This window comes from Coffea arabica, chromosome 7c (assembly GCF_036785885.1).
Source record: "Coffea arabica cultivar ET-39 chromosome 7c, Coffea Arabica ET-39 HiFi, whole genome shotgun sequence".
Classification (NCBI taxonomy): Eukaryota; Viridiplantae; Streptophyta; class Magnoliopsida; order Gentianales; family Rubiaceae; genus Coffea; species Coffea arabica.
In genome coordinates, this window is record NC_092322.1 from 6,749,456 (window position 1) to 6,776,957 (window position 27,502).

General features: G+C 38.1%; 6 protein-coding genes across 14 annotated transcripts; 3 read left to right on the forward strand and 3 right to left on the reverse strand.

The window, feature by feature from the left end:
* Positions 1–1,001: 1,001 nt before the first annotated feature.
* Positions 1,002–3,216, forward strand: LOC113697923 (anaphase-promoting complex subunit 10). Of its 4 annotated transcripts, none has more exons than XM_027217540.2 (7): positions 1,015–1,298; positions 1,448–1,686; positions 1,825–1,885; positions 1,980–2,072; positions 2,231–2,301; positions 2,662–2,766; positions 2,866–3,216. In XM_027217540.2, exons 2-7 carry the CDS (start codon positions 1,511–1,513, stop codon positions 2,933–2,935), a joined length of 576 nt encoding a protein of 191 aa, XP_027073341.1. In that variant the 5' UTR covers positions 1,015–1,298; positions 1,448–1,510; the 3' UTR covers positions 2,936–3,216. The 4 variants fall into 4 exon arrangements, with proteins under 4 accessions (XP_027073347.1, XP_027073344.1, XP_027073341.1 ...); XM_027217542.2 differs by having other exon boundaries at positions 1,015–1,219; XM_027217543.2 differs by having other exon boundaries at positions 1,013–1,686; positions 1,825–1,873.
* Positions 3,217–3,685: 469 nt separating this feature from the next.
* LOC113697922 (tubby-like F-box protein 5) lies at positions 3,686–7,980 on the reverse strand. 2 transcript variants are annotated; one of them, XM_027217539.2, is made up of 6 exons: positions 7,858–7,980; positions 7,165–7,514; positions 6,278–6,649; positions 6,098–6,185; positions 4,790–4,919; positions 3,686–4,699 (listed from the first exon to the last, which is right to left on the reverse strand). In XM_027217539.2, exons 3-6 carry the CDS (start codon positions 6,623–6,625, stop codon positions 4,027–4,029), a joined length of 1,239 nt encoding a protein of 412 aa, XP_027073340.1. In that variant the 5' UTR covers positions 6,626–6,649; positions 7,165–7,514; positions 7,858–7,980; the 3' UTR covers positions 3,686–4,026. The 2 variants fall into 2 exon arrangements, with proteins under 2 accessions (XP_027073340.1, XP_071913523.1); XM_072057422.1 differs by lacking the exon at positions 7,858–7,980 and having other exon boundaries at positions 6,278–6,689; positions 7,165–7,632.
* Positions 7,981–11,716: 3,736 nt separating this feature from the next.
* Positions 11,717–13,448, forward strand: LOC113698363 (laccase-11). Its single transcript, XM_027218153.2, has 3 exons — positions 11,717–11,904; positions 12,061–12,984; positions 13,078–13,448. Exons 1-3 carry the CDS (start codon positions 11,751–11,753, stop codon positions 13,206–13,208), a joined length of 1,209 nt encoding a protein of 402 aa, XP_027073954.1. The 5' UTR covers positions 11,717–11,750; the 3' UTR covers positions 13,209–13,448.
* A 426-nt stretch (positions 13,449–13,874) lies between these two features.
* On the forward strand, positions 13,875–18,309 carry LOC113698742 (putative glucose-6-phosphate 1-epimerase). 2 transcript variants are annotated; one of them, XM_027218668.2, is made up of 11 exons: positions 13,875–14,043; positions 14,127–14,218; positions 14,327–14,443; positions 15,582–15,692; positions 16,002–16,053; positions 16,281–16,418; positions 16,578–16,676; positions 17,125–17,222; positions 17,423–17,530; positions 17,666–17,747; positions 17,984–18,309. In XM_027218668.2, exons 2-11 carry the CDS (start codon positions 14,133–14,135, stop codon positions 18,047–18,049), a joined length of 957 nt encoding a protein of 318 aa, XP_027074469.1. In that variant the 5' UTR covers positions 13,875–14,043; positions 14,127–14,132; the 3' UTR covers positions 18,050–18,309. The 2 variants fall into 2 exon arrangements, with proteins under 2 accessions (XP_027074469.1, XP_071913526.1); XM_072057425.1 differs by lacking the exons at positions 17,423–17,530; positions 17,666–17,747; positions 17,984–18,309 and having other exon boundaries at positions 13,887–14,043; positions 16,784–17,221.
* A 188-nt stretch (positions 18,310–18,497) lies between these two features.
* LOC140010302 (syntaxin-112-like) lies at positions 18,498–23,609 on the reverse strand. Its single transcript, XM_072056863.1, has 7 exons — positions 23,068–23,609; positions 22,821–22,892; positions 22,580–22,639; positions 22,188–22,282; positions 21,504–21,573; positions 21,317–21,413; positions 18,498–19,774 (listed from the first exon to the last, which is right to left on the reverse strand). Exons 1-7 carry the CDS (start codon positions 23,185–23,187, stop codon positions 18,834–18,836), a joined length of 1,455 nt encoding a protein of 484 aa, XP_071912964.1. The 5' UTR covers positions 23,188–23,609; the 3' UTR covers positions 18,498–18,833.
* Positions 23,610–24,217: 608 nt separating this feature from the next.
* Positions 24,218–27,470, reverse strand: LOC113698739 (uncharacterized). Of its 4 annotated transcripts, none has more exons than XR_003450288.2 (5): positions 26,642–27,470; positions 26,411–26,513; positions 25,259–25,467; positions 24,655–25,022; positions 24,218–24,476 (listed from the first exon to the last, which is right to left on the reverse strand). XR_003450288.2 is itself a non-coding variant. In XM_072057424.1 (4 exons), exons 1-4 carry the CDS (start codon positions 27,313–27,315, stop codon positions 24,758–24,760), a joined length of 1,041 nt encoding a protein of 346 aa, XP_071913525.1. In that variant the 5' UTR covers positions 27,316–27,470; the 3' UTR covers positions 24,218–24,757. The 4 variants fall into 4 exon arrangements, 2 of the variants coding, with proteins under 2 accessions (XP_071913525.1, XP_027074465.1); XR_003450287.2 differs by having other exon boundaries at positions 24,218–24,493; XM_072057424.1 differs by having other exon boundaries at positions 24,218–25,022; positions 26,852–27,470.
* Between the last annotated feature and the right edge of the window lie 32 nt (positions 27,471–27,502).

A 27,502-nucleotide genomic window follows, 5' to 3' on the forward strand; every position in this document is an offset into this window, starting at 1 on the left:
AAAACAAAATTGAAATAAAAAATATTATATATATATAAATGAATAAATATTAACATATAGAAACAGAGCCAGTATATATTTAAAAAATCCAAAAAAATTTATAAATTATAAAAATATTAAAAAATATATTTTAAAAATACCTCTAATAACAATCCCAAAAACATCTACAGTAAAAGTTTTTCATATACACCTCCAAAAACAGCTAGTCCAAATATACTTGTTACGGTTTTTCAGATCTAAAGTTCATCTCTTTTTTATTTTCCAGAATTATTTTCATTTTCTACTAGTTTAAATCAAACATAAAATTGTACCCAAAAAGATGAAACCACACATTAAACAAGAACTTGCTAATTCCCATTATTTCAAAATCATGAATCCTTGAAAATGATGCAGCTGCTAGGAGTTGAACTTTGAAAGAAAATTCTAATGTACAAAAATCATAAATGAGTTACTAAATAATAAATATTGCTGAATAACAAGTGCAAAATATCATGCTTTTGCCAATAGCCATGACTATTCTTTTCTCTAGTGGAGCTACACAGGAATATTAATCCTTTTTTTTCCCCGAAATGATAGACACATAAAAATGGTACTGTACATGTTAGTATTTCGTAATCCTCCATGTTTGGACAGTGTATTATTTGAAATATTATTTGGAATAATTACTGTAGCATTTTTTGTGATGTGATGTATGTGAGATAAAAAAGTGATTGGGAATATAAAAAGGTAGGTTGGGAAATGTGTTTATGATGCAAGCGAAATATTATTTGAGATAATTTGAGTATCCAAACACTTGTGCCTACATGATAAGAACAAGCACAAAAATCCAAAACTCATTTTTTAACAATTTATTTCCCAAGAGACAAAAAAAAAAAATAATTGTAATGGTGTATTTGAATAGGTTCTTATTTACAAAAAATTATTTGATTGTACTATAAACATATTTTTTCAAATCACGTCCGCATTCTTTTTGAAAATAAATTCCTGTGTTTTCAAATGTATAGGGAAATAGAGCAAACGCGCGACTAGCGCCAAGTTGAGGGCAAATGTGCTTTTGCAACTAGTTTTCAAAAATTTGACAAAAAAAAAAAAAAAAAACTAGTTTTCAAAAAAATAGAGGTGGCCCGTGGCCCAGTATCGGATACAAATGCCAGTCATGGTGGAATAATCTATCCATAGCTTTCTGCCTTCATTCAACCTTGCCCAGTTGCCCTCATTGGTATCTATCGTCGCTCTCTATACACACATCCTTTGTGACACAACTAGCACAGGGAGCTGACTGAAAAGCTATTACCTTTGTAATCTTCCAACCGTGATACCTGTTTGACAAAATGCCCAAACGAAATCCTGATCGAATCTAACATTAACAAATCTTGAAAATAAATTGAAATACTTTCCGTTTCTTTTGGGTTTGTGATGTTTGCAAGTTTTTTTTTTCTTTTTTCAGCTAGCAGATAGATAAGAATAATCTTTGCAAAGGGTTTCGTGAATAACTTGAAAATAAATTGAAATGGCTGAATCATCTGAGGGAGAGGAAGAAGGGAAGCTCGTTGGAGGGAACCAGCAGCTAGTTGTGGATGATGACCTTTGTGAGATGGCTAAGAAGGCTGCTTGGAGTGTCAGCTCTTGCAAGCCCGGCAATGGCGTTCTTTCGCTTCGCGACGACAACCTTGATACCTACTGGCAGTAATTTCTCTTTATTTTACTAATTCACCCTTTAACTTTTTATATTCTTTCCATTTATTTTGCATACAGCTTTCTGCGTGCTCTAAGTATGAGTTTAATTTGTACTTTCTTCGTTTACTTGTGTCGCATTGGAGCAAGATCTGACGGAGCACAGCCACATCTTGTTAATATTCAATTTCAAAAGAAAGTAAAGCTTCAAGTATGCTCTTTTAATTAGTTGGTATTTTTTTTATTGTGCCTCCTGTTTTATGCCATAACTAGGATTCTTATTTGTTTTTTTTATTGTCTCCTAGTTAGTGGTTTTATATGTGGATTTCAAGCTTGATGAGAGTTATACGCCTAGTAAGATCTCGATCCGAGCTGGTGATGGTTTCCACAACTTGAAAGTGAGTCGGGTTTTGATCCTCATGACTTTTGTTCAAATGCGCTCTAACCTATAGAAACTATGAAATATTGCATATCAGAACATCATATAATTGATTGATACTGAATTGTTGATGCATGGAACTATTGAATGTGTTTATGTTCTTTTGATTTTATCTAGGAGATAAAAGCAATCGAGCTTGTCAAGCCAGCAGGTTGGGTGTATATCTCACTGTCTGGGAATGATCCTCGGTGAGCCCTGCAAGCTTTTGTTTGTCTGTTGAGTTAGATATAGAGCCCTAAATAATCAGTTATGCTTCTTTTTCTCATATAATTAGTTCTAATTAAAAAATTTATTTCCATGGGTAGTGCATAGTTTTGGTTCTTTCCTTAGTTCATGTTGACGATTACATTTAATTAGTTCTACTTAAAAAATCTTGATGTCAGTTTGTTAATGTTTTAAATTTTCACGATATCGTCTCTCTTCTATCCTCTGAGTACGCTTTGCACATTTGTTCTTAATTGCTGATTGAGATGACTTGGCTTCAACTAAGTTCCTTTTGGTGTATGTTAATTCAATTCATCAATAACAATTATTCATGAATGTGGTAGGGAAACTTTTGTGAATACTTTCATGTTGCAAATAGCGATCTTGTCAAACCATCTTAACGGGAGGGATACTCATGTCAGGCAGATTAAAGTCTATGGGCCTAGGCCGTGCGTACCTCTTCCTTTCCTTTGCTTCAATTTTTGCCTCACTAGAGCTACTTGTTTTTGGGGAGCTATTCTCTAGTGAAAGATTGTTGTCTGTTACAGGAATCCAATTCCTCATCAAGCCTTTCAGTTCACTTCTAGGGAGTTCATCACATATTCTACTGTGAGATGAAGCTCAGGATCTTGTGCTCTCAAGTTGGACAGCAAACCTGTTCACGGATGTCACGGCCGCAACTTAATGACTATTTTACTGACAATTTAAGTCATTTGAATTGTATCCTGTTAGCCGAGGATGACTATTCTTGGTTCCTTGATGGCTAACTCTCAAGGGTATCCTGTTCCTACAGCTCTTAAAACGTTGATGATGACTTTGGACATAGATTGATAAGCACAATTTGGTTTGAGGTGTTAGCAGCAAAACCTAAATGAAAAGAATATTATCATTTCTAGTTAGCAGTCCCAAGTTAAATGGTTTGATTCTGCCGGGTTCTATCTGATGAAAATCTGAACGCTGAACATGGTTTAAGTTTTGGAGGAGTTCTCAAGCATTTCAGGTAACAGCTACGGAATTAGCACTTTGCCTTGTTGTCAGTTTGATTGATAGCTTTAAAATCGATGAGCCTGGCATCGTTTTATTGACACCCCTTTAAGCCTGCATGTTTTGACCGGAGGCCAGGGCCAATGAAATAGCAAAATTTCACAGTGGAAGAGTTGGTGTCTTGGCGAGACACGATTGGTGAATGCAAATTTTATATTTGAGATTAATTAGTTCTTACCCTGGCCACATAAGAGGTAATCGTTTGATAATCCTCGTTAATCCAAAGATATATAAATTATAAAAGAATTGACCCCGCAAGTCCGAAGATATAAAAGAATGAACATCACCACAGCACATGCACGAGAGAGCGAGAGAGAGAGGGGGTCAGTTAACTGGTATTTTCCACATTGATCTTCCATGGCTGTCGTTTATGACGTGCTACAAGCAGCGGCATTTACCAACAATTTGTGCACCAGTTTTCTCAGCATGAGATCATAGTGTCATTGATATTCATATTGGCTGTGTTATGTTAAAAATATCCTAGTTACCAGAGTCTGATTACCATAAGATGCGAGGAAAACTTGTAACAGATATTAAATACATGGCACTAACAAAAACACTGGTCTGAGGAGCCCGCGGACTTGTAACTTACAGCCATTCAGGAAGACCTCTCATCAGAGCAATTGAATAAGAAATGGTCATCATATCTGCTATAACCACTGAAATCATTCACATGCCGGCTTGGTGTCAAAGCTGCTCAAGCAGATTGCAAAAGCTTGGAAGGCAGAGAGTGGGTAGCGATAATCCATCGTGAAGATGTCCTTTCCAATTTTACCAAACTGCAAAATCACTTTTTCTTGCTCTGCAGCTGGTACATTGTGTGATGGGTCAACAGCTGCCACAAGCTGGAAATTCTTAACAGAGGCTACTGTAACACGACCTTTGAAATTTAGGCACCAACACTGTAACTGCTCATGCCATCGAGGGGCCTTATTTTTAAGCATAAGTGCTTCTCTAGAGTGCTGTGATGCAGCTGGTGAACTTGAAGGACCAGGGGAAGATAAACTTTTGAGTGCCTCCTTTCCTTTAGAGCCCGATGAGGGAAAAGATTTATCATCAAATGACTGAGGAAAAGATTTTGGTGTTGGAGCATTGCCACCCTCCTGCACCGAAGACACTGGAATTGAGTGCATGACACAGTGCATTCGCCTAGGCCCTCTAGTACGAAGGACATTCAGTTCATAGGAAATAGCTGCCACGCCGTAGTTACAAGCAGGTACTCTTGGAGATACTTGTTTTGCATGGAATCTTCTGCTTGAGCGACTGTTTTGGTGAACCGGAGCAACAATTGGAGGTTGGCTATCATAAATGGTAAACTTCGTGCCCAGAAAATTAGACCTGAGTAAATTTTTCATAAAAGTTGAGAACAGAGAAGGGAAGACAAATTCATGCCAAAAACAATTGCTCAATCTATTTGCTGCTACTTACCTCAATTTTCCAACATATGTATTGCTGGCTCGGGAAAAGTCATCTGCAACCAAGGAAATGATGAAGTCTGTACTAGTTGCTCTTCTGATCTTCTTAGCTGCCAGCAATAGTTTATCGTTCTCATCCTCAGCTGTTATGTAGTGAATTTGTTAGTGTCATGACTTTAGGTGTAGTCCATTGTCATCTGATCCAGCATTGCGTTGGGTTATTCAAATAAGCATGTTCTTCAACATTATACTTTAAATGACCATTATAATTCCTCTTATATCACATTTGCAACTTTGTTGGGGAAAAAGGCAAGAACAACTATATAGTTTGTAGCCATAAAGCTTCAATTGATTATCTGCCTTCCAACTGCTATGATTAATAACAGAAGACTCTATTCAACAAGCTATATCAAGAATGCAAAATGGCATAAGCTAGAGAAAGTAAACTGAGGGCTGCATCCCCCCATGATCAAAATGCTTAGATATCGTTTACTGAATAACAAAGTCATGTGTCAAATGACGATGACGAAGCATGATAAGGTAATAAATGATCAGATTAAGCAATCAGTACTGCTCAAAGTACGTAGACCTAGAAAGAGCATTTATTATAAAATTATTGACTCCAGAAACAGCGTGCATCCAGACGAATAGGTTAATCATCCTTGCACTGTGTGAAAAGTTACTACTAAAAAGAAAATCATGTAAATAAGGATTCTTAAATTGGCTGTACTAGGAAATCTTAGATCCAACACAAACTAGTCCTTGTAAGCAGGTATAACCATGTTCTGTGTCACAACGTATCAACCCTATCAAGGCAACAAACTGATAGCAAATATAAGACACACTTCTCCAACAAAGCTACTGCAAAGCACCAACCTAGAAAAATACCCATTAGCTAGTTGGTTCTCTAGCCTGTCTATAAGTTCATATGTGAATGGAACATGTGTCAAGGAAATGCGCATCACCATATTAGTTAAACTAGTTTTTTTAATGGGAATCTTAAAATTGATTTGTAGGCTTCTACCATAAAAGCAGTGCTCACTCTCGTCTTCTTTGATAGAATTAACTTTATACTGAGTACATAACTATTAACAAGAGCAAAATACTTTTTTCTCAAAAAGAGCAAAATACTTGCAGGCATACAACCAAGCAGATTCCTATGTCTGAGTCGCACAATGGAACATACAGCGAAATTGAAATGAACATGTGAAAACGCTGAGAAGCTAGTAGATAGGGAACATAAATAGGAAATCTACTTCGAAATTGAAATGTGACTCCGAAAATATAAATGCGAAGCTTGTAGATAGAGAACATCACTTACATGGGGTGAGACCAAAATGCAACCGATAAACTGATGCTGCTCTATCCCTTTTAATGAAGCACTGAATTGGCGATTCACGAGGCCCCGGCTAGTTGAGAAAAAAGAAGATAATGCAGAACTAAGACCAGATTCTACTCAACGTCAAACCATGCAAGATACAGGATGAACTTAAATGGATACCTGCTTCAATGAAATGGGAAAGGTGAGCCTCCCACATTCCTCTGGAGTTTTGACAATCTCCTTAGTTATATCCCTCCATGACTTGCAGACTGCTGCACAAAAAACAACAACAGCCCTATCAGGCCATGATGTCTCACTCTCTTCAACCCTCCGTATTATGTCCAAAAGAAGCTCTGGGGGCAAGTTTGCCCACTGCCCTTGTTGGATCAGCTCAGACACAACCACATCTGGTGCTATATGAGACCTGGTACGGTGGCGCCAATGCTTCCCTTCCAGTCCTCTCCTAGATATATTCCCAATCCCTTCTTTCATCTCTCTCAGCTCACGCACAATGCTCTTGAATGACATTTCGGAAGATCATACCAAGCGCACCTACAGTTCAATGCCATCCACATAAAGACTCATCAAACCTCTGCTTTCAGAAACCCGAGTTAGTGACCTAAACTTTTAATACTGACTTTCTCCCTACAACCAGATCTATGAGCTAATTCTTGGCTATAGGAGATGCACCCTTTTAGATGGACGAAAACCGAATGAGATCAAACAAGGACCTCCGTTGTCTAAAAAGCGAGAAGATAGCAAAAGGAGGTAAAGTTGAGGTTTTGATTACAAAGAATTGCATGTAAAGGTATACAAAGGAACAATAATTTCAAAATTTCTAAAATGTCATTGCCCAGCTAAAGAAGATTGAACCTGTCCAATATCTATGATCCACATTTTATAATTTTCAGACGAAAAACCTTCCCAAAAAAAAAAAAGTCCCGAACCAAATTAAATGGGAATTATCACAAAATAAGCAAAAAAGGAACGTTGTATGTAAACAAGGACTTAAAAATTGGAACTTTGAGACATGTAAGACAAAATAGAGGAAATTGATGGAAGCCCACCTGAGCAAATTGTGTGATTGAAAAACCAAAAAGTTATAGAGATCGGCGCAAGAAGCAATCAGATCGGAGAATTCCGGCGAATGCAGTCCATCTTCCTTTCCGGGCAGGGTGTAGGAGAAAACCCAGATCAGTTTCGCATTACTCTCCTTCACACAGCGCCGGAAACACCAAGCAACCACCGTCGTCTCCGTCTCCGACGCCGTTCGGAGGGAAACGCGCCACCGGCAACAGGACTCCTCCTCTCTCTTTCCTCCTCTCCTCCCACTAGTACTATGTCTGGAGGCCTTTACCCTTCAGATTGGAGACTCGAGCCAATAGCAAAAAACGCACCAGAAACACGCACGTCCACACTAAAAATAACACACAATTGAGATTCCATGTAGACCACTAGCATTGTATTGTAGACTATATAATAGCAGTGGCAACATTATTAAGGATTTTATTTAGTGTAATGAAAAATGGTAGAGGAATCCTTCCAACAAAAAAAAAAAAAAAAAGGTGGAGGAATTCTAATAGTTGGTAAATGAAGGGCTAAGATTTATTGACAGTGATGAAAAGGGCGAAACTTTTTACACGTGGCAGATGGGGATCCCCAGGAGTCCTTATTAAGTGGGTCCCTACGGAGGAAGGCACGGTCTAATGCAGTCAATTTATCTGATGGAACGTAGATATCAACTTGATAATCACAATTACCTAAATTAATCACCCATCAGCCCATCGCCCGCCTGCGCACACTTTTTTGTAAAGGTGTTTTTGCCGGAACTTCAATTCGTAGATAGATGGAGACTGGAAAGCAAGGAATCCGAGGAGAGGGAAATTGGAGGGAAGACCAGAGCTGAATGGGAATACTGCATGTTTTTCAACCTTTATGGCACTAGGATGGCGGCTTAATTAATTGCCAACTTAGAAATAATTAAGAACCGGATTGCCATAACCTGTTGAAGTCATCAAAATCTAGCGGGTCAAAACTCAAAAGGGGGAATATCTCATATTGGTGCCTACGAACTAATTGACCAGAATTATCTTAGAATGTGTACTGTGCGTATTATCAAAAAAAGAAGGAAAGAATTTAAAGAAAGTGCGTAGTAGAACTGGGCCGTCATACAGCCAAGACATGCACACAGAAATTGACCGAAAATTCCAACAAGTTTTCCAAAATGGAGGAATTATGGGTGATTGTGATTGGTTCAATTTGCCAGACAGAAGTTCAAACAAATCAAAGGTACTACTGCGTAGATGCTGGTGGAGAATCTAAACTAAAGATTAAACGGCCTCCTCCTCTTCTTGTTTTTAGCCAAGTTGCCTTGTTATTGATGTGGACTCCATGTCCTGACCTGCGCAGAAGTTTTCTATTACTAGTACTACTATAATGGGATGGAGTACTCCTTATTAGCTGTAACATTTTTACGAGTAGGCCCTGTTAGTTTTATGCATGTGGTTTATGAAGAATATGTGGGACGGTGGTGACCATAAACATTCATTCATATGGGCATCCTCCCAGATCATCGTACGTGATTGTGTAAAAATTGCTGTCATCCTCGACGGGGGATAAGGTCGGGCAGCCAGCCAGCCAGCCACCCACCCACGATCCCGTAATCCCATTCCCATGTTTCGCCATTGGATGCTTGGGCATGTATATCAGTCTTACTCTTGCCAGCCTAGTTCATTCTTTGTCTTTTTTTTTTTTCTCGTTTGGTATTCATCGTCGTTGAATTCCAATCTTTTTTATGAATCAACAAAGAATCTTTTCGATTTCATTGATTGCTTACAGAAATTCTTGCATATTATCCGCTAATGCAATCTCCGTTTCACTGTCGAAACTTGTATTGAAGAAGTAACCCATGCTCTATATATCAACTGAGTCATTTTCTACCAGAATTTCTTTTGTTTTCTTGCAGCTTCTTCTGCGTATCCAGGGATCTATCTACTTTCATTTGTTTATGGTTCCGTCTTGGTGGGTTCATATCTCACGCGTATCTTGATTGGTAACCAAAAGATAAATACTACCAGATGCCAATCATTCACGGGACAAGGTTGACCAACATAATCCAACTACTTTAGCGTTTTCAGAGTAAAGCTTAGAGATAATTTACGATGGAGGAGAACTTTAGATCCATCCTGCATAATTTATTCGGCATTCATGTCGTTTAATTGATGGTCAAGGTATTATTGTGATTTCGAGAGACTTTATTGAATTCAACATGCAACATTATTCCTATTTCATTTTATTGATGGTAATTAACAATCCAGTTTCATTTTATTCTTTTTGTTAATTTGTATTGTTTTGGACTGTCAAGATATTGCATGCATATTGATAAAGAAGATACAGACTCAACTTAATTACGTTGGCTTTTAAACCACTTTCGGTTGTATAATTTCATAAATTTTCTAAAGAAAGTTATGTTATGCTGCATGGAAAGGAGCCAAATCCTAAGAAAAAGAATAATTGAGGTCATAGAAGGAGATTTTGGAAGAATTTCATGCTTCGACCTTTCTCTTACCTTAAAAGTAACATTAACTTTTGAAAAAGTCTTTCCCAAATGATAAAAAAAATGGTGAAGTCTTCGCTTAGCAAACTTTTCTTTTCCTTTCTCCCGTCAAGTCCTTTCTGAAAAAAGCAATTTTTGGTGGGTACGCAGTGTTAAGCAACCGCAATTAACTATGAAAACATCCCTGTTTGAAGCCTAATCGGCCCTTCTTTTTTTTTTGTTCTTTCTTCTTCTCTTCTTAATCAGCCCTTTTTGGCGTCAAAGTTTCTGAACCATAAACAACCTCACACAGATTCTGTAACTTATAACAGTAAGTATTTTTCTAAAGTAAGAGAAACCCTTATCCCTGGACGCCCTTGTGGATTAATTTGTGAAAGCTGCCCAAGTTATTCTTTAGACGTGCTAGCTTTTGACCTTGAGACGGATGATGAGTAAAAATATCCAGGGGCTTGCAGACAAAGAAAGATATTAGTCCATTCCATCATGGATCCGCAATCTAATGGTTTATCAAGACAGTGTGTGTGTCATTATTTCCTCATACTTCAAAGGTGCAAAGTGGCTTTAGCTCCTATTCTTCATGTCTTTGAAGTTTTCTATCCTACGTACAAATGGGCTAAGTTGAAGTAATATTGATCATCTAATAATAGTTGATGGCAAGGATGGAAAAGCAAATCAATTAGTATATCAAAATGTTAGTAAAAACCCAAATTCCATTGCAAGAAACAGCTCCGAGTAGTTTCCATATTGTAAGTCAACAAAAAAACAGCAATTATTACAGAATCTCAGGTGACTAGTTGAAAGAAACAACTCTAGTGGAAGAATCTACCGCCTGTGATTAATGCTAATGCGACCTTAAATTGGATAATGAAAATAACATCACTTAAAAAAAAAAGCTTGTTCCTTTACCTTAACGGTAAAGCTCAAGGAGCACTTCTACTGGGGGTTCGGTTGGTCTCACGTAACTCTCATCGGGTCCTAATTTGTCAAAAATTTCCTGAGCAAAAATGTTTCTGCAATCTTCTTGGCTTATACTTGGTGGCTTTCTAAGCCTCTACGCCAGCCAATTCCCTCAAAACCCCTGTCAGAATTTGTGTTCACAAGCTTTAGCGTGCAGCATTTTCACATCCCCCTCCACCTAATCGGTTACTATCTGGCCTTCTCCCTTAACGAATTGGAAATGCGTGGCCGTATAAATACGATTATGCCTGCATTGCCTTCTCAATCTCATCTATTCATAGTTGAAGAGAAAAGGCAGTACTTCGTGCTTTTCTCCCTAGCAAAATGCCACGCAGGAATAGCTTATTTTCCGCGTTAAGCATTTTTCTCTTGGGGTTTCTTTGGTTCATTTCTCCGCCTGCTGAGGCTGCACTTAAGACGTACCAGTTTGATGTGAGTTAATTGCACACTTTTCTCATTTTCCTATGCTTGTCGTAATCTCTCTATCAGGTCGTTCCGGCTACGGATCACGGAGCATGATCTTAACCATGTTGCTTTTTCTCCCTTGACCATGTTGCAGATTCAAGTGAAGAATGTGAGTAGGTTATGCCATGCAAAACCTATTGTTACAGTAAATGGGAGGTTTCCGGGGCCTACTGTGTATGTTAGAGAAGGAGACAGAGTTCAAATCAATGTTACCAATCATGCACAATATAACGTGTCTATTCACTGGGTAAAAAGAGAAGAAATTAATCAAGGAAATCAGACAAGAGGAAACAAGGATAATTACTGATTTTGTTGTGGATCTCTACAACTACAAGGCTACAATTGAAGTATAATAGACAATTTTGCTGTTAAATAATTTGGTCATATAATATGCTAGCTAATTTAAACTTTCCCCACGTCAAAGTATACAAGGTACGATCCATGTGATTCTTAAAGGAATGAATTATAAACTCATAACGAAGTAGATGCATAAATTAAGCCACCTTGGGTTGTAGTAGGGTTTAAGGCAAAGTTAGCTAACTTAATGAGACCAAACCTTATACACACGATAGTTTTTGGATTATCTTGCTGGAAAATAAACATGTTCTTTTTTCCTTGAGGTGCAATACAACTGTAAACTTTTCTTTGTATGTCTTTTAATCTTCAAAATAAAGGATGGGACGATTTGTGTTTGGTGCAGGGGAATGGTGGCATGCAGACGTTGAAAAGCTGGTAAACAAAGCAAACCAGTTAGGCTCACCTCCAAACAAGTCAGATGCTCACACAATCAATGGAAAGCCTGGACCACTGTTTCCATGCTCTGAGAAACGTAAGGAATTGACAGATAAGAGGGCTTTTCAGATATATGGATATCACTTTTATCATTGTACAACGTTGTGGGCCTCAGAAAATCCTAAGCAATACATTGGTATCACTATCACCTATGGAAGTTAACTAACACCAGCATTCGATTTACCTCTTTCAGATACTTTTGTCATGGAAGTTGAACAAGGCAAAACGTACCTGTTGAGGATCATCAATTCGGCCTTAAATGATGAGCTTTTCTTTGGTATTGCTGGTCACAGCATGACTGTAGTGGAAGTTGATGCGGTATATACCAAGTCATTTACCACTCAGGCCTTGCTGATCGCCCCAGGCCAGACAACCAATGTTTTGGTCCACGCAAATCAAATTCCAGGAAGATATTTCATGGCTGCCAGACCTTTCATGGATGTTCAACTTCCCGTAGACAACAACACCGCAACAGGCATCCTTGAATACAAAGGCATCCCTAATACAGTTCTTCCAACGCTTCCTCATTTACCCAAGTCTAACGATTCAGCATTTGCCTTCAGATATAACAAGAGGCTCAGAAGCCTGAATTCACCACAATTTCCCACAAATGTTCCTCTACAAGTTGACAGGAACCTGTTTTACACAATTGGTCTAGCAAGGAATTCTTGTCCCGCCTGTTTAAATGGAACCCGATTAATGGCTTCTTTGAACAACATCTCTTTCACTATGCCCGAAACTGCGCTTCTTCAGGCGCATTATTTCAATGTTAAGGGGGTTTTTAAAACTGATTTCCCCGATCAGCCTCCTAAGCCATTTAATTATACCGGTGCACCCCTCACAGCCAATCTTAAGACCACTATAGGCACAAGGCTCAGTAAAATTGCATTTAACTCAACTGTGGAATTGGTATTACAGGATACTAATCTTCTCTCCGTTGAATCACACCCTTTTCACCTTCATGGTTACAATTTCTTTGTTGTTGGAACTGGGATTGGAAATTTTGATCCTGGCAAAGATGCACCAAAATATAACTTGATCGATCCGCCAGAGAGAAACACAGTTGGTGTTCCTACTGGCGGTTGGACTGCCATTCGATTTAGAGCTGATAATCCAGGTGCATTCTTGGGGTAGTAAACAATCTTTAAACGTTAATTTGATGATTTTACGCTCACATATATTGATTTTTTGGTCTAAATTGTACGTATAGGAGTGTGGTTCTTGCACTGTCATTTGGAGATTCATACTGGATGGGGACTGAAAACAGCATTTGTTGTGGAAGATGGTCCAGGGGCAGATCAGGGTATTCTACCTCCACCGAAGGATCTCCCAAAATGCTAGTTGCTGGATTATTTGATTCAGCCAATCTCAGTGTTTGTACAGGAAAACATTTCTTGTGAAATTGCAATTAATTTGTTTATGCCTCTCAAAAAAAAAAAGATAAGATGGTCGGAGGCTATTTGAGTGTCATACTTCAGACGCAATCCTAAAGGTGCCAACAAAGTGTAAAAAGTCAGAATTTTCCTTGGGATATTTGTTGGAACTGCAAAGTGTAATAAAGTCCAGATGCATTAATGTCAATGGACTTCCATTTTTTATTTTTTTTTTAGTTTTTTCATGGCTGGGTATGCTTCCAAGATTTATCAGCTAAAGGAGTTGGCTGATCATGTGCTAATACTACTACTACTAGATGATTATTGAAGGGACAAAAGGGTGGTCTTACATCATCATTATGAAATAATTGAAATTCTCTTACAATTTAAAAAAAAGAAAAGAAAAGAAAAGAAAAGAAGATATATTGATAAATCAGAAAGAAACATTAGAGTGGGTGGGAAACCACCAATCAATGACGATAATCCTGAAGGACATGAATTATAATAATGGACCCAAAGAACAAACTCGAGGCCCTGAAGATTGGTTTTTTCGACTGTTAAGGGGTAAAGCCCAAAGACTTTCTGAGCCCAAACCAGAAACAGTCCTTCTAACTAAGTCATAAATTAGACATCCGAAAAGGATTAAACTCCGAAAAGGAAAAAAGAAAAGAAGAGCAAAGTCAGAAGAATTTCGATGAATATACATATAAAAAAAAATACTATACTACACAATGCAGGGAATATCCGAATTTCGCACGGGGAGCATTTTTTAACGTTCACCAGCCATCTTTGATCATTCCTCTGTAAGTAACGCACGCAGATATACGTCCTTAAAAGAAGCTGATTAAAGTATACGACTTAGTATATAAAGTAAAATATTTTCCAGAAAAAGATGGTGACTGCATCGTCCCTGCTGAACACGTGGTCGGTCGTCAATCCATCCTTAACTTCTCCAAACAAACCTCGGCGAGTCAAAAGGTGATTAGTGTTGGTTTTATTAGCTTTCTGGGCTCTGATTTTTTTTTTTTTTTTTTTTTAAATTAGCAGTGTTTGACATTGTTTGAGCTTCCTAATCTGTTACACCAGACGCGCAGGGATGGCATTTGCAAGCGTTGGTAGCTCAGAAAATCCTTGTTTGGGTATCAAAGTTACACATGGCCAAGGAAATCTGCCCAAGGTCATTTTGACTTCTTCCCATGGCAGGTACTTCACTAAATCTTGTTCAGTTCTTACTAATTAGCCCATAGATGTTGATTCTTGCTATTATATTATGTCATTGGAGCATATCCCTTGTTCGTTTCAGTCTATCGGGGTTATGTGTGATTTGAGTTTTATGGTTAAATTGCTGGAAAACTCGTATCTAGATCGTTTTCTCGTGCTTCAAGGTTGTGGATTGGGATTTATGAACAATTCATGGATTTAGAAAAGGAAAAAATAATTCTCCCTAACAGTTTCTGATGTGTTTTGCTAGGTATACTCTTCTGATGTTAAATCAAGTTTTACTTGATTAATGTACAGTAGCTAAAGCTAGCTTTGACAGACTCGTTAACTTCATTGCAAAATCATGTAAAAAAAAAATAAATTTATGCACTTTCTTTCCAATACACTGGCTTTGAGGATGCACAATACTAGCTTTTCTGTGTCTATCATAGGATGCTGTGAGAGCTGCTTTGAAGCATGACATCAGTTCACATGATAGATTTGATAAGTATGTGAGTTAACTTTGAACCAGAGTTTCTGAGTTGGCATAGCCAAAGGAGCAGCATCCATAAGTCGTATACACTTGCAAGAACTTGGCCAATACTCCTTTGTGAAGAATGTTTTGATTAAGGGGAAATGTGAATCTTGCTATTACTTTTCTGTTATTAAATCTGAGGTGTTGATAAAGTAGACTGAGAACCAGGCTGCTAAGGAGCTAGGTGCTGATAGAGTAGGCTCACAGCCAGGCTTCAACGAAGTTATATCTGTGATCCCCTCATGCCAGTAGTTAGTGGGATGTCAAAAATTCTGTAGTTTCCATTGGGTACTTTTTGATCTTTGATACAACATTCCTTATGTCAAGCATGAAATATTACTTGAACCTAATCGCACCACCATCTTTTTGCTGAAGCTTAAATGCTAGGACACCTTTTTGGCTGCCATTTAGTGGATGATCTAACTTCACTGGTCCTGAAAGACTCTACCAATGACTGTACTTTGGCAAAAAAGTCTCATATCAGTAACTAAATGCTGTTAATATTATGATTTGGAACTGGCTCATACAATTGTGCATTGGTGCATATTCGTATTATTCTCCGCTTGAGAATGCATAAGTGGTAATTAACTCATACTGTTTTTGCAGCGAGGCAGAGTTATACTTATTTGGAGGTTGTGTCACTTCTTGGAAAGTAGCCAATAAAGATTTCCTTTTTGTTCGGCCAGATGCTGTGTTCAATGGACAGAAGCCAATCAGGTTACTCTTTAACATTACATTGCTGTATTGTTATCCAGTTCATGAGATAGTTTCACCTTCATCTCCTCAAATAGTAATAGGCTTTTCTGTAGCTACCCCTCCTTTCTTCAGACCTGTAGCTATCCTTAGTAGTTTAATTATGTGTTCAGAGATATAGGTTATTTGGTGGCTATCAGAGACAAGAATGTCTGATCTAATACTACCAATATGAATCAGGAATTCATATATTCTTTATGAGCAGCAAAACTTTAAGATGCCATTCTTGAAAGAAAATTCTGCCATTAACTGACTCTTATGCCTTGGGCACAGCGGAGGAATTCCTCATTGTTTTCCACAGTTTGGACCCGGCCCAATGCAGCAGGTACATGTTGTTTACTCTTTGAATATGGTTCACCGGCTAAATCCCGATTAACTGAACTTATGTTGGACTTATCAAATTCTTAAAGCTGAGATGCTGGTTAATCATAGTTCTTAATAACCACTCTATTTGATAACTGTGAGCTCCAATAGTTGCTTAATAAGTTTAGTATTGGTTTTCCAGTTGTTAATCTAATTTTCTTACCTTAAGGATCCTTATACTCTTCACAGCATGGATTCGCAAGGAATATGAACTGGTCTATTGTTAATTCCGAAAATGTGGAAGGAAATCCTATTATCACTTTGGAGCTCAAGGATGGTCCATATAGTCGTTCTATGTGGGACCATACTTTCCAAGTTCTGTACAAGGTTGGTTGTTTAGCCATCTTACATTCTACTAAACACCCAACAAGGAAATTTTAACTTGAGAAAACAGTAGAGGACAGAATGTGTCAAATTCAGAGCTACTTGTGGCTTGTTGCGATCTTTGCGTAATATCTTTATTCAAGCTTTCTCATTTATCTTCAGGTGACTCTGGATAAAAGGACCCTGTCGACAGAATTAAAAGTTACAAATACTGACCAGAAGCCATTTTCATTTACAACTGCCCTGCATACATATTTCAGTGTAAGTCTTGCCTTACATTTTTCACAAAACATTGATCACAAAGTTTGCTTTGCTTTTGGCTTGGATTCAAACTTTTGAGCTTACTGGAGATGTCAAACTTAAATCAGATATTTGTGCTTGAGAAATTGCAGATGAGCAATCAGTCAAGAGGTACTGTTGAATTCCCTCTTCTCAGAGAGCATGTGGTTAACCATGTTTGCTTTAAAAAAAAAACTGACGGTCAATGGGTGTGGAAGGTTCTAGGGGATAATTTTTGTTCAGGAGATACTAATGCATATTTGAACCCAGTGTGTATTACTGGCAAGTGGGTGTTCATTATTTCTGACATCATTTGTCACAGTGCGTTACTTGCATTACTTAAAATAACACATTTTTCTGCTTCCATCCAGGGTGACATTCTTTTGTATATCCTGAAAATGATCTGGTAATATGAGTTTGTATTCTGTAGGCTTCTGTAACTGGAGCATCAGTTAGAGGTTTAAAAGGTTGTAAAACACATAACAAAGATCCTGATCCGAAGAACCCAATTGAGGGTCAGGAGGAAAGGTGGCTATATCTCATACCTTAACTTTAAAAGCTTTATCAGTTATTTTCTGAAATGTGTTCTTCAAAATAATTTCAGTCTTAGATAAGCCATATGCAGTTAGACTATTCAGCCTTTAGTTCTTGTTACTTGGGATAACTTTGTACGTGAATTTGACTATCCAAATATACCAATTCCAGTAATCTTTGTTTCCTTTACTCAGGGATTTAGTCACATTTCCTGGATTTGTAGATTGCATATATCTTAATGCTCCTAGTAAATTGCACCTGGATAATGGCCTTGGTGATACAATACTCATCGAGAATACTAAGTGAGTGATGAAATCTCTCTGTGATGCTACATCTTGGTCTGTGCTCAAATTACACCCTACCTCACCCAATTTTTCCTTTTTCCACGAATAATGTTGTGCTACACTTACTTTTGCTGTAATTCCTTCTGTATGCAGTTGGTCAGACACTGTACTATGGAATCCACATCTGACAATGGAAGCATCTTACAAAGACTTTGTTTGTGTTGAAAATGCCAAGGTATTAAAATGGGTTACTGCTTTGTTTTTAACCTTTAGAGGCTGATGGGTAATTTTTCCATCACCAATCAATATCCAATCAGTTCATCTCACTGCATGATAATGGTACAGTGTCCTGCTTCATTCCTTATAACCAATTTCTCATATCTGTGACAGTTCGAAATGGCTGCTGGGAAAGTCTTTCGATGTTACCTTGCTGATTTCTATTTTATGTTGTCATTTTTGCTGTTTCCTCAGATTGGACAAGTTCAGCTAGAGCCTGAACAATCTTGGACTGCAATACAACTTCTCAGTGTTGCTTGAAGTCAGAAAGGAGTATCCCTTGTGGGGTTTGTCCCGTCATCTGATACTGTTTTGACTGAGGTAACATGCCAGCTGGTATCACACATTCTTCGTGGAGCTACTTATAATGTGATGCGAGAATTTGGACGACATGCTTGTCCTTCTAAATAATCTTGACATCAGAAACGATATTATGCTATTGTTGGATAAGAAATTGTCGGAATATTTAAATATGTGAATTTGCACAAGTAAATCAAGTTCCTTCTTACTTCCCATTCTAATCATCTGTAAAGGTTTAGAACTCAAATTGCCTTGGCATCCTATTATTATTATTTCCTTCACTTTTTCAGGATGAGCCTGTAAGTCATGGCCTGAAAGGAACTTGAATCCCTTCCCCTTCTTTAATAGAAACTTTCAAACGAAAATTTCTGTACCTAAATACCAGTCTTGTGATTAAAACATGCTCAGGTTGAATAATTACAGCACAGATAAAACATTCCTACCACAATACTTACATAATAAAAGCAGGATGTTTGCCAGAGTAAGCTTCAGCATTAAACATTTAAATGTGTAAGTATCCTCGTATGCCTCAACCGGAGAAGTTATGATGAACTTTTGCAGATACTACATAAGAAAAAGCAAATAAGGGACACATTTCATGTGCATTTCTAATCCACTAAGCAACTGTAGGTAAAAGAATATCAGAAGGTAATCAAAAGCCCCTGAAACAGCCAAAGAAGCAGGATGTACGTGCTCCTCTAACCATTCTTTCCTTAGCTGGCAACATGCTTCTTCAGACAACAACTCAGGAAGTCAATAGGGCAATTAAGCACACGAGCAAGATGATCAGTCCCACAGCCAGCACCCATAAAACCCACTTGTTACCCTTTTTCTTCATCTGCTTAGCATAAAAGAGACTATTGGTTCCACCACTGACAAAGCTTCCAGCAACGGCAACATTGTGCTCAATATCATCAACCTGCTCACCTTGAGCCTCAACCAGAACAGCCATATCAAGAAACACTTGATGAAGCTTATTCAAACTTCTTTGAATATCCATCACAGCTTCATGCCTCTCTTTGTTCTCCAGATTTAATTCCGTCTTTCCTTCAAAAATTTCAATTTTCCCATTTCCAGATACCATCTTTTCAATCACTTCTTCACTTGGTACCTCACCAGTAGCATTATAGTACCTTCTCCTAAGACTATCTTTGTAATCTGAGAGAATGGTATCCCTCAAATCTTGAAACTCACACATAATGTCCCTAAGCTTGACCCTTAATCCATTAGTAGTTGCCATTCTGATTCGATCGACAGCAGTGCCTTCGGCATACTCTACTGCAATCTTCCGGTTGGCCTTATTTGATTTGTCCAGTGCTTCAAGTCTTGCCTTGACAATCTTGGCTTTACGAAGAACAGCAACCATGTCAGAATCCATCCGATCTCGAAGCCCTCTAAGAATTTTGGCACTGTGGGTGATCTTTGACTCTTCATTCAAACCTTGAAGATCAATTAAGAGATTAGTGATCTCTTCCATATCACCCTTAATTACTTGGACTTCTTGAAAGAACTGAGAAAGATTAGAATTATCTGCGTCAATCCGGCAAACTTGGCCATTTTCTATGTCAAAATCATTCTCGGCTTCAATATCCATCTGGGCTTGTTTCTTCAATTCAACATAACTTAGAAACGACTTCGTCATTAGATCATTCATCTTGATCACATCAATCTCTCCCAAGACCGAACCTGAAAAGTAGTTCTTGAAATTAAATAACATAATTCACTTGTGTAATGTGTGAGAAACAGAGACAATAATGTTAGTTGTCTAAACCGTAAATCATACTCGTATCCTTCGGAAGTATGTGAAATTGAAGATCAATTTCTTGAAATTCTGGCGTTAACTAATAGTCACTTGCCACAACTCACAACCCTGTAAATAACAGAGAGAACACAACATTTGCAGTAAAGTTCTTCATTTCTTCAAAGAGATTAACCATAAAACTGAAAATATTGTAAATAAATTCAAGAAACTTGTTACTAAAACTTGATAAAACCGCGACTGACAAGAGGGTTGATTGACGCTGGAGAGCAAAAGGGTTGATATCTCTTTTGATAGAAGTCGGCCTCTGTTTTTTCTGATTCCACGGGGATTTATGAGGGCACAGCACAACTGAGAATTGAGAACAGCGCACACTAAAATTTTAAAAGGCAGATAGAGGAAGGCTGTGATCAATCGGTTTTGCATTTGAAATTTTTGTTGCTAGGATAGCCGTTGTATTCCGGGTACCGCTCAAAGTCGGTTAGTTAGTTTCTTTAATCCTGAAAAAAAAAAAAAAGGCCATAACCGTTCAGAATCTGCAGATGCGCTTATATACGACGTTGGGCGGGTCATTATCTTCATTTATTGTTTTCTCATTTTGTGCTTTCTTGTCTTGTTTTTTTTTTTTTTTTTTTTTTGGTGACATTTACCAGTGAACCCAGATTAATGAAAAACTATTTTTCGAGAAAATGAAATGTTGACTGGCCAATTCTGAACGAAGAAAACGTGCGATTTTCAGAATTGCTGCATGACGTCGTTACGTTTTACACAAGGGAAGGGTGTTTATAAAAAAAGGTAGAAGATTAAAAAGAAGAAATAAAGACACTTTTCTTCAGATTACACCAGGACCTGGTTCCATTGTTCCTCCCAGAAAATAAATGAAGTTCTTTTATTCTGTAAGAAAGTTTCTCGCGTCTTGTGCAGAAGTAATGCGTACTAGGATGTCTGGTTCGAGAATACATCGTACCAAAGTCCCCAAAAATAAACGAACAGAAGAATAATAGGAAAAGGAAAAGAAAGAAAAAAAAAAAAAAGATGTAAATGTACTGCCGACCTGTTTTTAGATGCCACCAGCAATAGCTCCAAACAGTTATGAGTTTTTACAGAATTTTCCTGTTCGAAATCACTTGAGAACAGCTAAGATCGTCTAACAGCTCCAGGGAAAAGTGCAAAATTTTTGGTGTTCTTTCCCCAAAATAAATGACCCATTTATACAGAATGCAACTAAAGTGAACCAAATTACAGAAAGTTGCTATGAAACCAGACGAGTTATTGTCCAACACTGTCGGATGTTTTAACCACGTAAAACTCTAAGCCGTATGGTGATGATTCTTGAAGAACTCCACATCATTTGCGTGACGTAAAAAGCCATCTCTACTCTGTTACAGCTGATAAGAGAAGAAAACAAACGCGAAACCCTTAGATTCAGTATGGACTCCGATGAAAACTCATTCCTGACCTTCAAACTTAGATTTTCTTGATCTTATCAGCCTCAAGCTTCCTCAACGCCGTGGAGCTCAGCTTGTCTCCACTAGATTCTTCGGAGACCAGATCAACAACTTCAATCTGCTTAAAACTATCAAGTGAATCTTTAATAGTATTGCGACTACCCTAACGCCAATAACACAATTTCGAGTGGTACGTTGAATATCAAACCTTTAGTTGCGAAAGGCCTCTTTCAGCTCTCTTCCTGTTAACTGAAAGTCCACCAGGTATTGTCTCCTTGCTGTCAGAATAACAACTCAAAGTCAGTTTTTACTTCAATGTACAAAAATTCTAGGAAACAAAAATGTATACTTGTAAAGCTCTCCAATCAAAATCTTTCAAAATACATGAATTATGATACGAGAACCCAATGCTTAGATCCTCACACCACAGTTACGACAAGATAAGTATCATCGACATGAAATGATTTCCCATTCTCAGTTTTGGAGTCAGATAAGAAACAAAAAAGTCTATGCTCGTGGTAATCATGCGAGAACATGTATAAGATTTGCAGGAAGCAATATTGTATTTGTACTTTGAAGGGGGAAAAAAAAAAGGAGAGGAGGAGTGGGGGAAGTGGGAACCAATTGTCCTGTCAGCACACAGCATTTTCCAACAATTCTACATCAGCTACATGAACTTTGTTGCCCCTATTCATCGAATTCATGTATAATCAATTCTAAAATGAAAAAAAAAAATTCTCTGACATAGAAGTTCAGACCAGAAACCCCAGAAAAGAGAATTTTTCTCTTGAATGGATATCAAAGCCATAAAGGAACTGAAGTTAAATCTCCTAAATCTTAAAAGGAAATAGAATAAGAAAAAAAGCCCAAAAAACTTGATGATGGTACAGACCTGACAACAATGGCCTCCAAATTCTCATCAACTATTGAAGGGCCATAAGGATCCACTATAGGTTCCGCTTGCACCACCAGCTCTGGTTTTACAGACTAGAAGTGTCGCAGGAAAGTATACAAGTTATCAATGATGCAACGCAGTAAGTTACAATTCTTCTGCTTTTCACTACAATTCTGAAGGCAAAACACGAGGCAGCAGGTTTGATAATACATGGCCTGCTGCATTGCATATAAAGAGCTGCAATTTTATACTATAATGCATTCGCTTAACAGCCCATTCAGGCATGAAAAAGCTGCAATTTCATTACAACGAGATAGCTCAAATGACTCCTAAAAATGAGAAAGAAAATTAGACATGGTAGTATTATGGACGCAAGTAGAAATAAATACCTTAATGTAATCTTCAACGTTCTTCATTCTTTGTTCAATAGGCTCTATCAAGTCAGCATACTGCCAAAAAAGTTAAAGCAAGAATGAGTATCAAACAAAAGCATCAAGACGAGTAAACAAACAACTTCACTAAATTGGTTGACGAATAGCAGAGAGGGAAAATTTGTGCAATGCAGTTAGGATCCATACGATCGATCAGAGATAGTCACAGGATGAATGGTTCAATCACATTGTTGAATACCTGCTTTTTAATCAACATGGGGCCGTCACAAACGCCAATGACAATCCGATTCCGGGCCAACTCCGCAGCTGCCTATAAAATTGAACACCCCTTAATCAATCAATCAATCAATCAATCAATCGCATCGCCATTGGACACTCATCTACAACTAAGATGAGATAACACGGCCATCAGCAGTTTATAATTCAAATATGGCCTCACAAAAAAAATTCTTTAAAAGGGCAGGCAGAAATGAACTATAAAACACCTTAAGGAACTGGCGATGACCGTCGTGTAAGCGATCAAAGGTGCCCCCAAGAACCACGGCACCGTGAGAATTAGGGGCAGATATGCCTGAATTGGAGATGGGTTCATTCAAGATTGCCATCTGATCTCGAATATCTCGAAGGAAAGTGAGTGCCGTTTAAGGGGTCTCGAGTACAGAGGCTTTTGCGCCCCCGGAGGCAAATATTTCAGTTGAGTTTGAGTAGCAAGTTAGCCAAAGGAAGGCTGAGAGTTTGAGTAGTAGTTCCGAGTTAGGTGAAGCAGAAGGCGAATTGTGGTTCTTGACGGCTAAATAACAATGAATTGAATATGCCAACCACCTAAAAAGTAGGAGACTTTGACATGGGATATTATTATTGTTAACTTTGAAAAGAAGAAGCGCAAGAAGGAGAGGCAGACGAGAGAGAAATATGTTGTGAGGATTGGGTCTGAGCTCAAAGGGGCAGTTATGATTACCGATATTGTTGTTGACAACAACTGCTCTGCAAGAAATTGCCCTGCTCTTGACAAGTCAAAACGACATCGTGGCTTATCGGCAAAGATGGGAAATGCATCTTTTTAAAAGAGGGCTGTCAGCAATTGAATTTTTTTTTTTTAAAAAAAAAATTTTTTTTTGTTGCCTCCCCGGACACAGCAACTCAAGATAAATTATATAATTGTCAAAAGTACATTGAACCTGGACGTTTTTTTGTTATTGTATCAACTAATGCTATTTTTTTTCCCTCCCCCATGTTGGTGAAGATTAGATTGTCAAATACATTGAACCTGGACGTTTTTCTTTCGTATCGACTGGGAGTAATATATTTTTCCTCCCCCAAAAATGTATCTTCCGGTTGCCACTTTACTCTTCCAGCCCAGTCTTTCGGGACAAAAAACTGCTTTCGCCATCAGATAGTTCAAACTTCACCTGGATGGATGCCAGCATGAGCATCATCCATAAAATAACACCTCAACCCCCTTTTAACTGAATTGTCGTCGCAGCGGAATTTCTTATCAAGAATTCACCGAAAACTCATATGACCAAAGATGATACAGTGACATCCTAGATACGAGGTTAAAGGGGCACTTGCATTACAGCGTACAGAGGTGACTAGTAAAACGCACAAAACTTAAAACTAATCTGCAAATTCAAGTACCAGAATGAAGAAATTTTTGTTTACGTCAAACGTCATTTATTTAAGAAGTTAAATATACTGGCAAAGGAGTGCTTTTAAACTGTAGGTGGAAAAAAATTATTCAAGATTTCGGATTCAATCGGGATAAGGAACTCCAAGCATTCTTGCCTTTCGCCAACTTCTTGCAAAAACGAAACCTGAATGTCTCTTCAAGAACCAGGTAGGCAAGAAACCTAGAGATGCTCATCGCCTGATCACTCTAGATTTAGTTACTTAACTGCAACAAAAGAAAACCTGTTGGAGAAAGACGACAAGTGGATATTCATTCTGCTAGCAAAATTACGGAACCAAGAGTACCAACAGCTACCATTGGACAAAACTGGAATACCATACCTCAATGGGAATAATCAGAAACAAGAGTTTGCAGTTTTCGAGTAACATTAGGCCAAAATTACCTCTTGTTAGGAATCTCCACTGCTTGAAGCTGAATTCAGCTGCACAGGGCAAACAATAACTCGTGCAGCATTTCAACCTAAATCATCTACAATTGCAAAACTTTTAGAACTTCGTCACTGTGACCAGACACTCGTTCAAAAACCTCTCAAGCTCTGATGTATATACACTGGGAAAAGTCCGATAATGGTCAACATGAGGTGATGCACCAAAGTTGAATGCCCACACATTTTTCCCACTTCTCTTCTGTTCATCAACAAATGTCTCAACTGATGTGAATGGAATGACCTTATCAGCTGTACTATACAGATAAAGCTGTGGGCAAGAAGGCTGGTTTTTTGAAAGGACTGAGATTATATCTGTCAACCGCCTGTTCAAAGATAGAGAACAAACAAACATGTAAATCTTGACTTGTTCTCTCCTTCTTATGGTCTAAATGCAAAAGTGAAACCCAGGATTAGTCATATCTATTGAATTTTATGTGTTCATCTCATAGTTTTTGAGATAAAAGAAGATATTCAGCATATATCAGGAGTTTCTTAAATACTTACTGTTTGAGATAAAAGAAGATATTCAGCATATATCAGGAGTTTCTTAAATACTTACTGTTTGACATCGTTCAAGTTTAGGAGATAAGAGAAGAGCTTCTCAAATGCTGACAAAAGTAAGGTTTCAACGAACAGGGGCTCCTTTTCTCGCAACTTTGAGGTATCAACTCCACTTTCCAATTGATTTCTTCCTACACCTTCAACTGATGGATAAGATGATGAACTGTATTTCTTTAGCAGGGCTGCAGTAAATCCAGCAGCCCAGACCTACACAGGATAAAGCTGAATCTGTTACTGAGCACTATTCTTCAGAATAATTTTGTTAAACCAAATTATCAAAGATTTTGGGACTGAAACAAATTTTGTAACAAATGCCTGAGTTCCACAAAATTCCGGTTTTTCTTTCAGTTGTTTTGTATCAGAAAAAGTTGCAGAGTAGGATACCGAAGTGGTTAACAATCAGGAAACTCCTGTATTTCCACGTTTCGAAGATCCAAATGCAATCAAGAGGAGATATCAATTTGTGAAAATCAAGGCCAGCATCAGCAATTTCAAACACGATCACCAATCACAAAGGATTGAGTAGAAATGGAATTCTCTTCAAGCATCATATAATCAGCAGAAAACAACCACAAGCTTGCAAATACTTTTTTTTCAAGTATTTTTTAAAGTAGCTTGCAAATACTTTATTGTTGTAGTAGATCAATGTCTCCAATAACTAAATTAATCTATATACACGATCGCAGGAAATAATCTCATGAAGTCTAGTCTTTTCAAATATATTTGGCTGTAAAACAAGACAAAAATCTGCTCAATTTACCATGTACATAAGATATGGACTAGTTTATCTCACAGTTTCCTTCCATAAGGAGTCAAAATTTGTTTCATTAGTAGAGAATGGGGCTACGAATAGTTATGTTGTCTGGCATTAAGTTCATCAAAAGCTGAATGTGAATGTCGCTTTTGATGTGAATGTCCTTATAAATGTGATATAGCATCCAACTAAATGCAATGCACTGAAGCGAAAGGTGCTTCAACTTCATATCTATGCACTTATCAATGTATTTATGTCTATCAATTAGTTCAGAAAACTGGTGAAGCCGAGCCCCAATCCTGAATTTATGAGCTGAAATTCATCATGGATAACGAACTATGTGCAGAAATTGGATAATAAGCCTGTTTCAAGGTCCAAAATAGTGTATGCACAAACCTTGGGATCTATATTAGCGTCAGCTCCTGAATCAACAATAATTCCCTTGATTTTCTCCATTAAATCTGGCCTACTTTGCAAATTGTCAAGAATGGCACCATACCTGCTCTCAAAATTCCCAGCCAAAGAAATGTAATCAAAATGCCAAGCATAATGGTACAACCAAAAAATGTAAAGCTGCCTCAATAAGATAACAGTATAGTACAACCAAAAAAGAAAGACTCAACCTACGCAAGCCAACCAGTGTTGCTGAAGGTATGAAAAATCAAGAATCTTTCACGACCATCTTTTTCTGATTGAGCCAGCCAAGAAGCCAGCTCAACTGCCAACCCAGAAATCCGTTCTTCTAAATTCTTCCCCAAATCAAACGAAAGCACATCTTTGACAGAAGCAACAAAGGTAACAGCATGAATACCCCTCGAATTATACAACTCCACGTACCTCCTCAGATGCTTCGGCTTCGACCCAAGCCATCCCAACAACACTGCAGCAAAGATTGGCCCTTTATCCCCCACGACCCCATTTTCTCTTGGGTGGATTCCATCAGGAGCGTAATTCCAGTGGAAAGAGTTAGCTTTTTGGTCAGAGAAAATGCGGAAGAAGGCTGAGGTGGAGAAGAATGAGTTGAGGAGAAACTGTGGAGAATTGAGGGTAAGGGAATAGCCAAATGGGGTCGTTGAGGGGTGGTGGGGAATGTGGGCGTTTGAGAAAATAATGGAGTGGTGATTTTCGGGGTTAATAAATGAAACTGCAGGAGTTGGAATTGGGCGATGACGATAGTAAGGAGGAGGAGAAGGAAACAGCGTGGAAAAGGGCTTTAGAGGGAGCGGCTTTTGGAGATGGAAAAGGGAGTTGGGAAGATGGCGAGCGGAGGAATTGAATAGTATCCGGACTGAGGCTTCCATTGTTGCTTTGGGGGTGAGGATAGGGAATGCTAAACAGGTCGCCGGCTGGAATTCTTGGTTTACAATTTCATTCGTTACCCAGATTTGGTTTAGACTCCAAATTTGGCTTTTGGTTGTATTCCAAGATACTGCACAATTTTTTTTTTTTGATGCCCAGATACTGCGTTAGGAATATCAATTTTTTTTT

Bases quoted from the DNA above. Each gene is read 5' to 3' on its own strand.
- LOC113697923 (XM_027217540.2), top strand. From the start codon at position 1,511: ATGGCTGAATCATCTGAGGGAGAGGAAGAAGGGAAGCTCGTTGGAGGG. The intron at 1,687-1,824 runs GTAATTTCTCTT...CATTGGAGCAAG, and splicing joins AACCTTGATACCTACTGGCA to ATCTGACGGAGCACAGCCAC. The intron at 2,073-2,230 runs GTGAGTCGGGTT...GATTTTATCTAG, and splicing joins ATGGTTTCCACAACTTGAAA to GAGATAAAAGCAATCGAGCT.
- LOC113697922 (XM_027217539.2), bottom strand. From the start codon at position 6,625: ATGTCATTCAAGAGCATTGTGCGTGAGCTGAGAGAGATGAAAGAAGGG. The intron at 6,186-6,277 runs GTATCCATTTAA...TTTCTCAACTAG, and splicing joins TTCCCATTTCATTGAAGCAG to CCGGGGCCTCGTGAATCGCC. The intron at 4,700-4,789 runs GTAAGTAGCAGC...AAATTTACTCAG, and splicing joins ACATATGTTGGAAAATTGAG to GTCTAATTTTCTGGGCACGA.
- LOC113698363 (XM_027218153.2), top strand. From the start codon at position 11,751: ATGGGACGATTTGTGTTTGGTGCAGGGGAATGGTGGCATGCAGACGTT. The intron at 11,905-12,060 runs GTAAGGAATTGA...TACCTCTTTCAG, and splicing joins GTTTCCATGCTCTGAGAAAC to ATACTTTTGTCATGGAAGTT. The intron at 12,985-13,077 runs GTGCATTCTTGG...TTGTACGTATAG, and splicing joins ATTTAGAGCTGATAATCCAG to GAGTGTGGTTCTTGCACTGT.
- LOC113698742 (XM_027218668.2), top strand. From the start codon at position 14,133: ATGGTGACTGCATCGTCCCTGCTGAACACGTGGTCGGTCGTCAATCCA. The intron at 14,219-14,326 runs GTGATTAGTGTT...CTGTTACACCAG, and splicing joins AAACCTCGGCGAGTCAAAAG to ACGCGCAGGGATGGCATTTG. The intron at 17,531-17,665 runs GTGAGTGATGAA...TTCTGTATGCAG, and splicing joins ATACTCATCGAGAATACTAA to TTGGTCAGACACTGTACTAT.
- LOC140010302 (XM_072056863.1), bottom strand. From the start codon at position 23,187: ATGGCAATCTTGAATGAACCCATCTCCAATTCAGGCATATCTGCCCCT. The intron at 22,283-22,579 runs GTATTTATTTCT...CGACACTTCTAG, and splicing joins ACGTTGAAGATTACATTAAG to TCTGTAAAACCAGAGCTGGT. The intron at 21,414-21,503 runs GTTTGATATTCA...AGTTTTAAGCAG, and splicing joins GAGGCCTTTCGCAACTAAAG to ATTGAAGTTGTTGATCTGGT.
- LOC113698739 (XM_027218664.2), bottom strand. From the start codon at position 27,315: ATGGAAGCCTCAGTCCGGATACTATTCAATTCCTCCGCTCGCCATCTT. The intron at 26,514-26,641 runs GTAGGTTGAGTC...TTTTGAGAGCAG, and splicing joins AGCAACACTGGTTGGCTTGC to GTATGGTGCCATTCTTGACA. The intron at 25,023-25,258 runs GTAAGTATTTAA...ATCTTTGAACAG, and splicing joins AACTTGAACGATGTCAAACA to GCGGTTGACAGATATAATCT.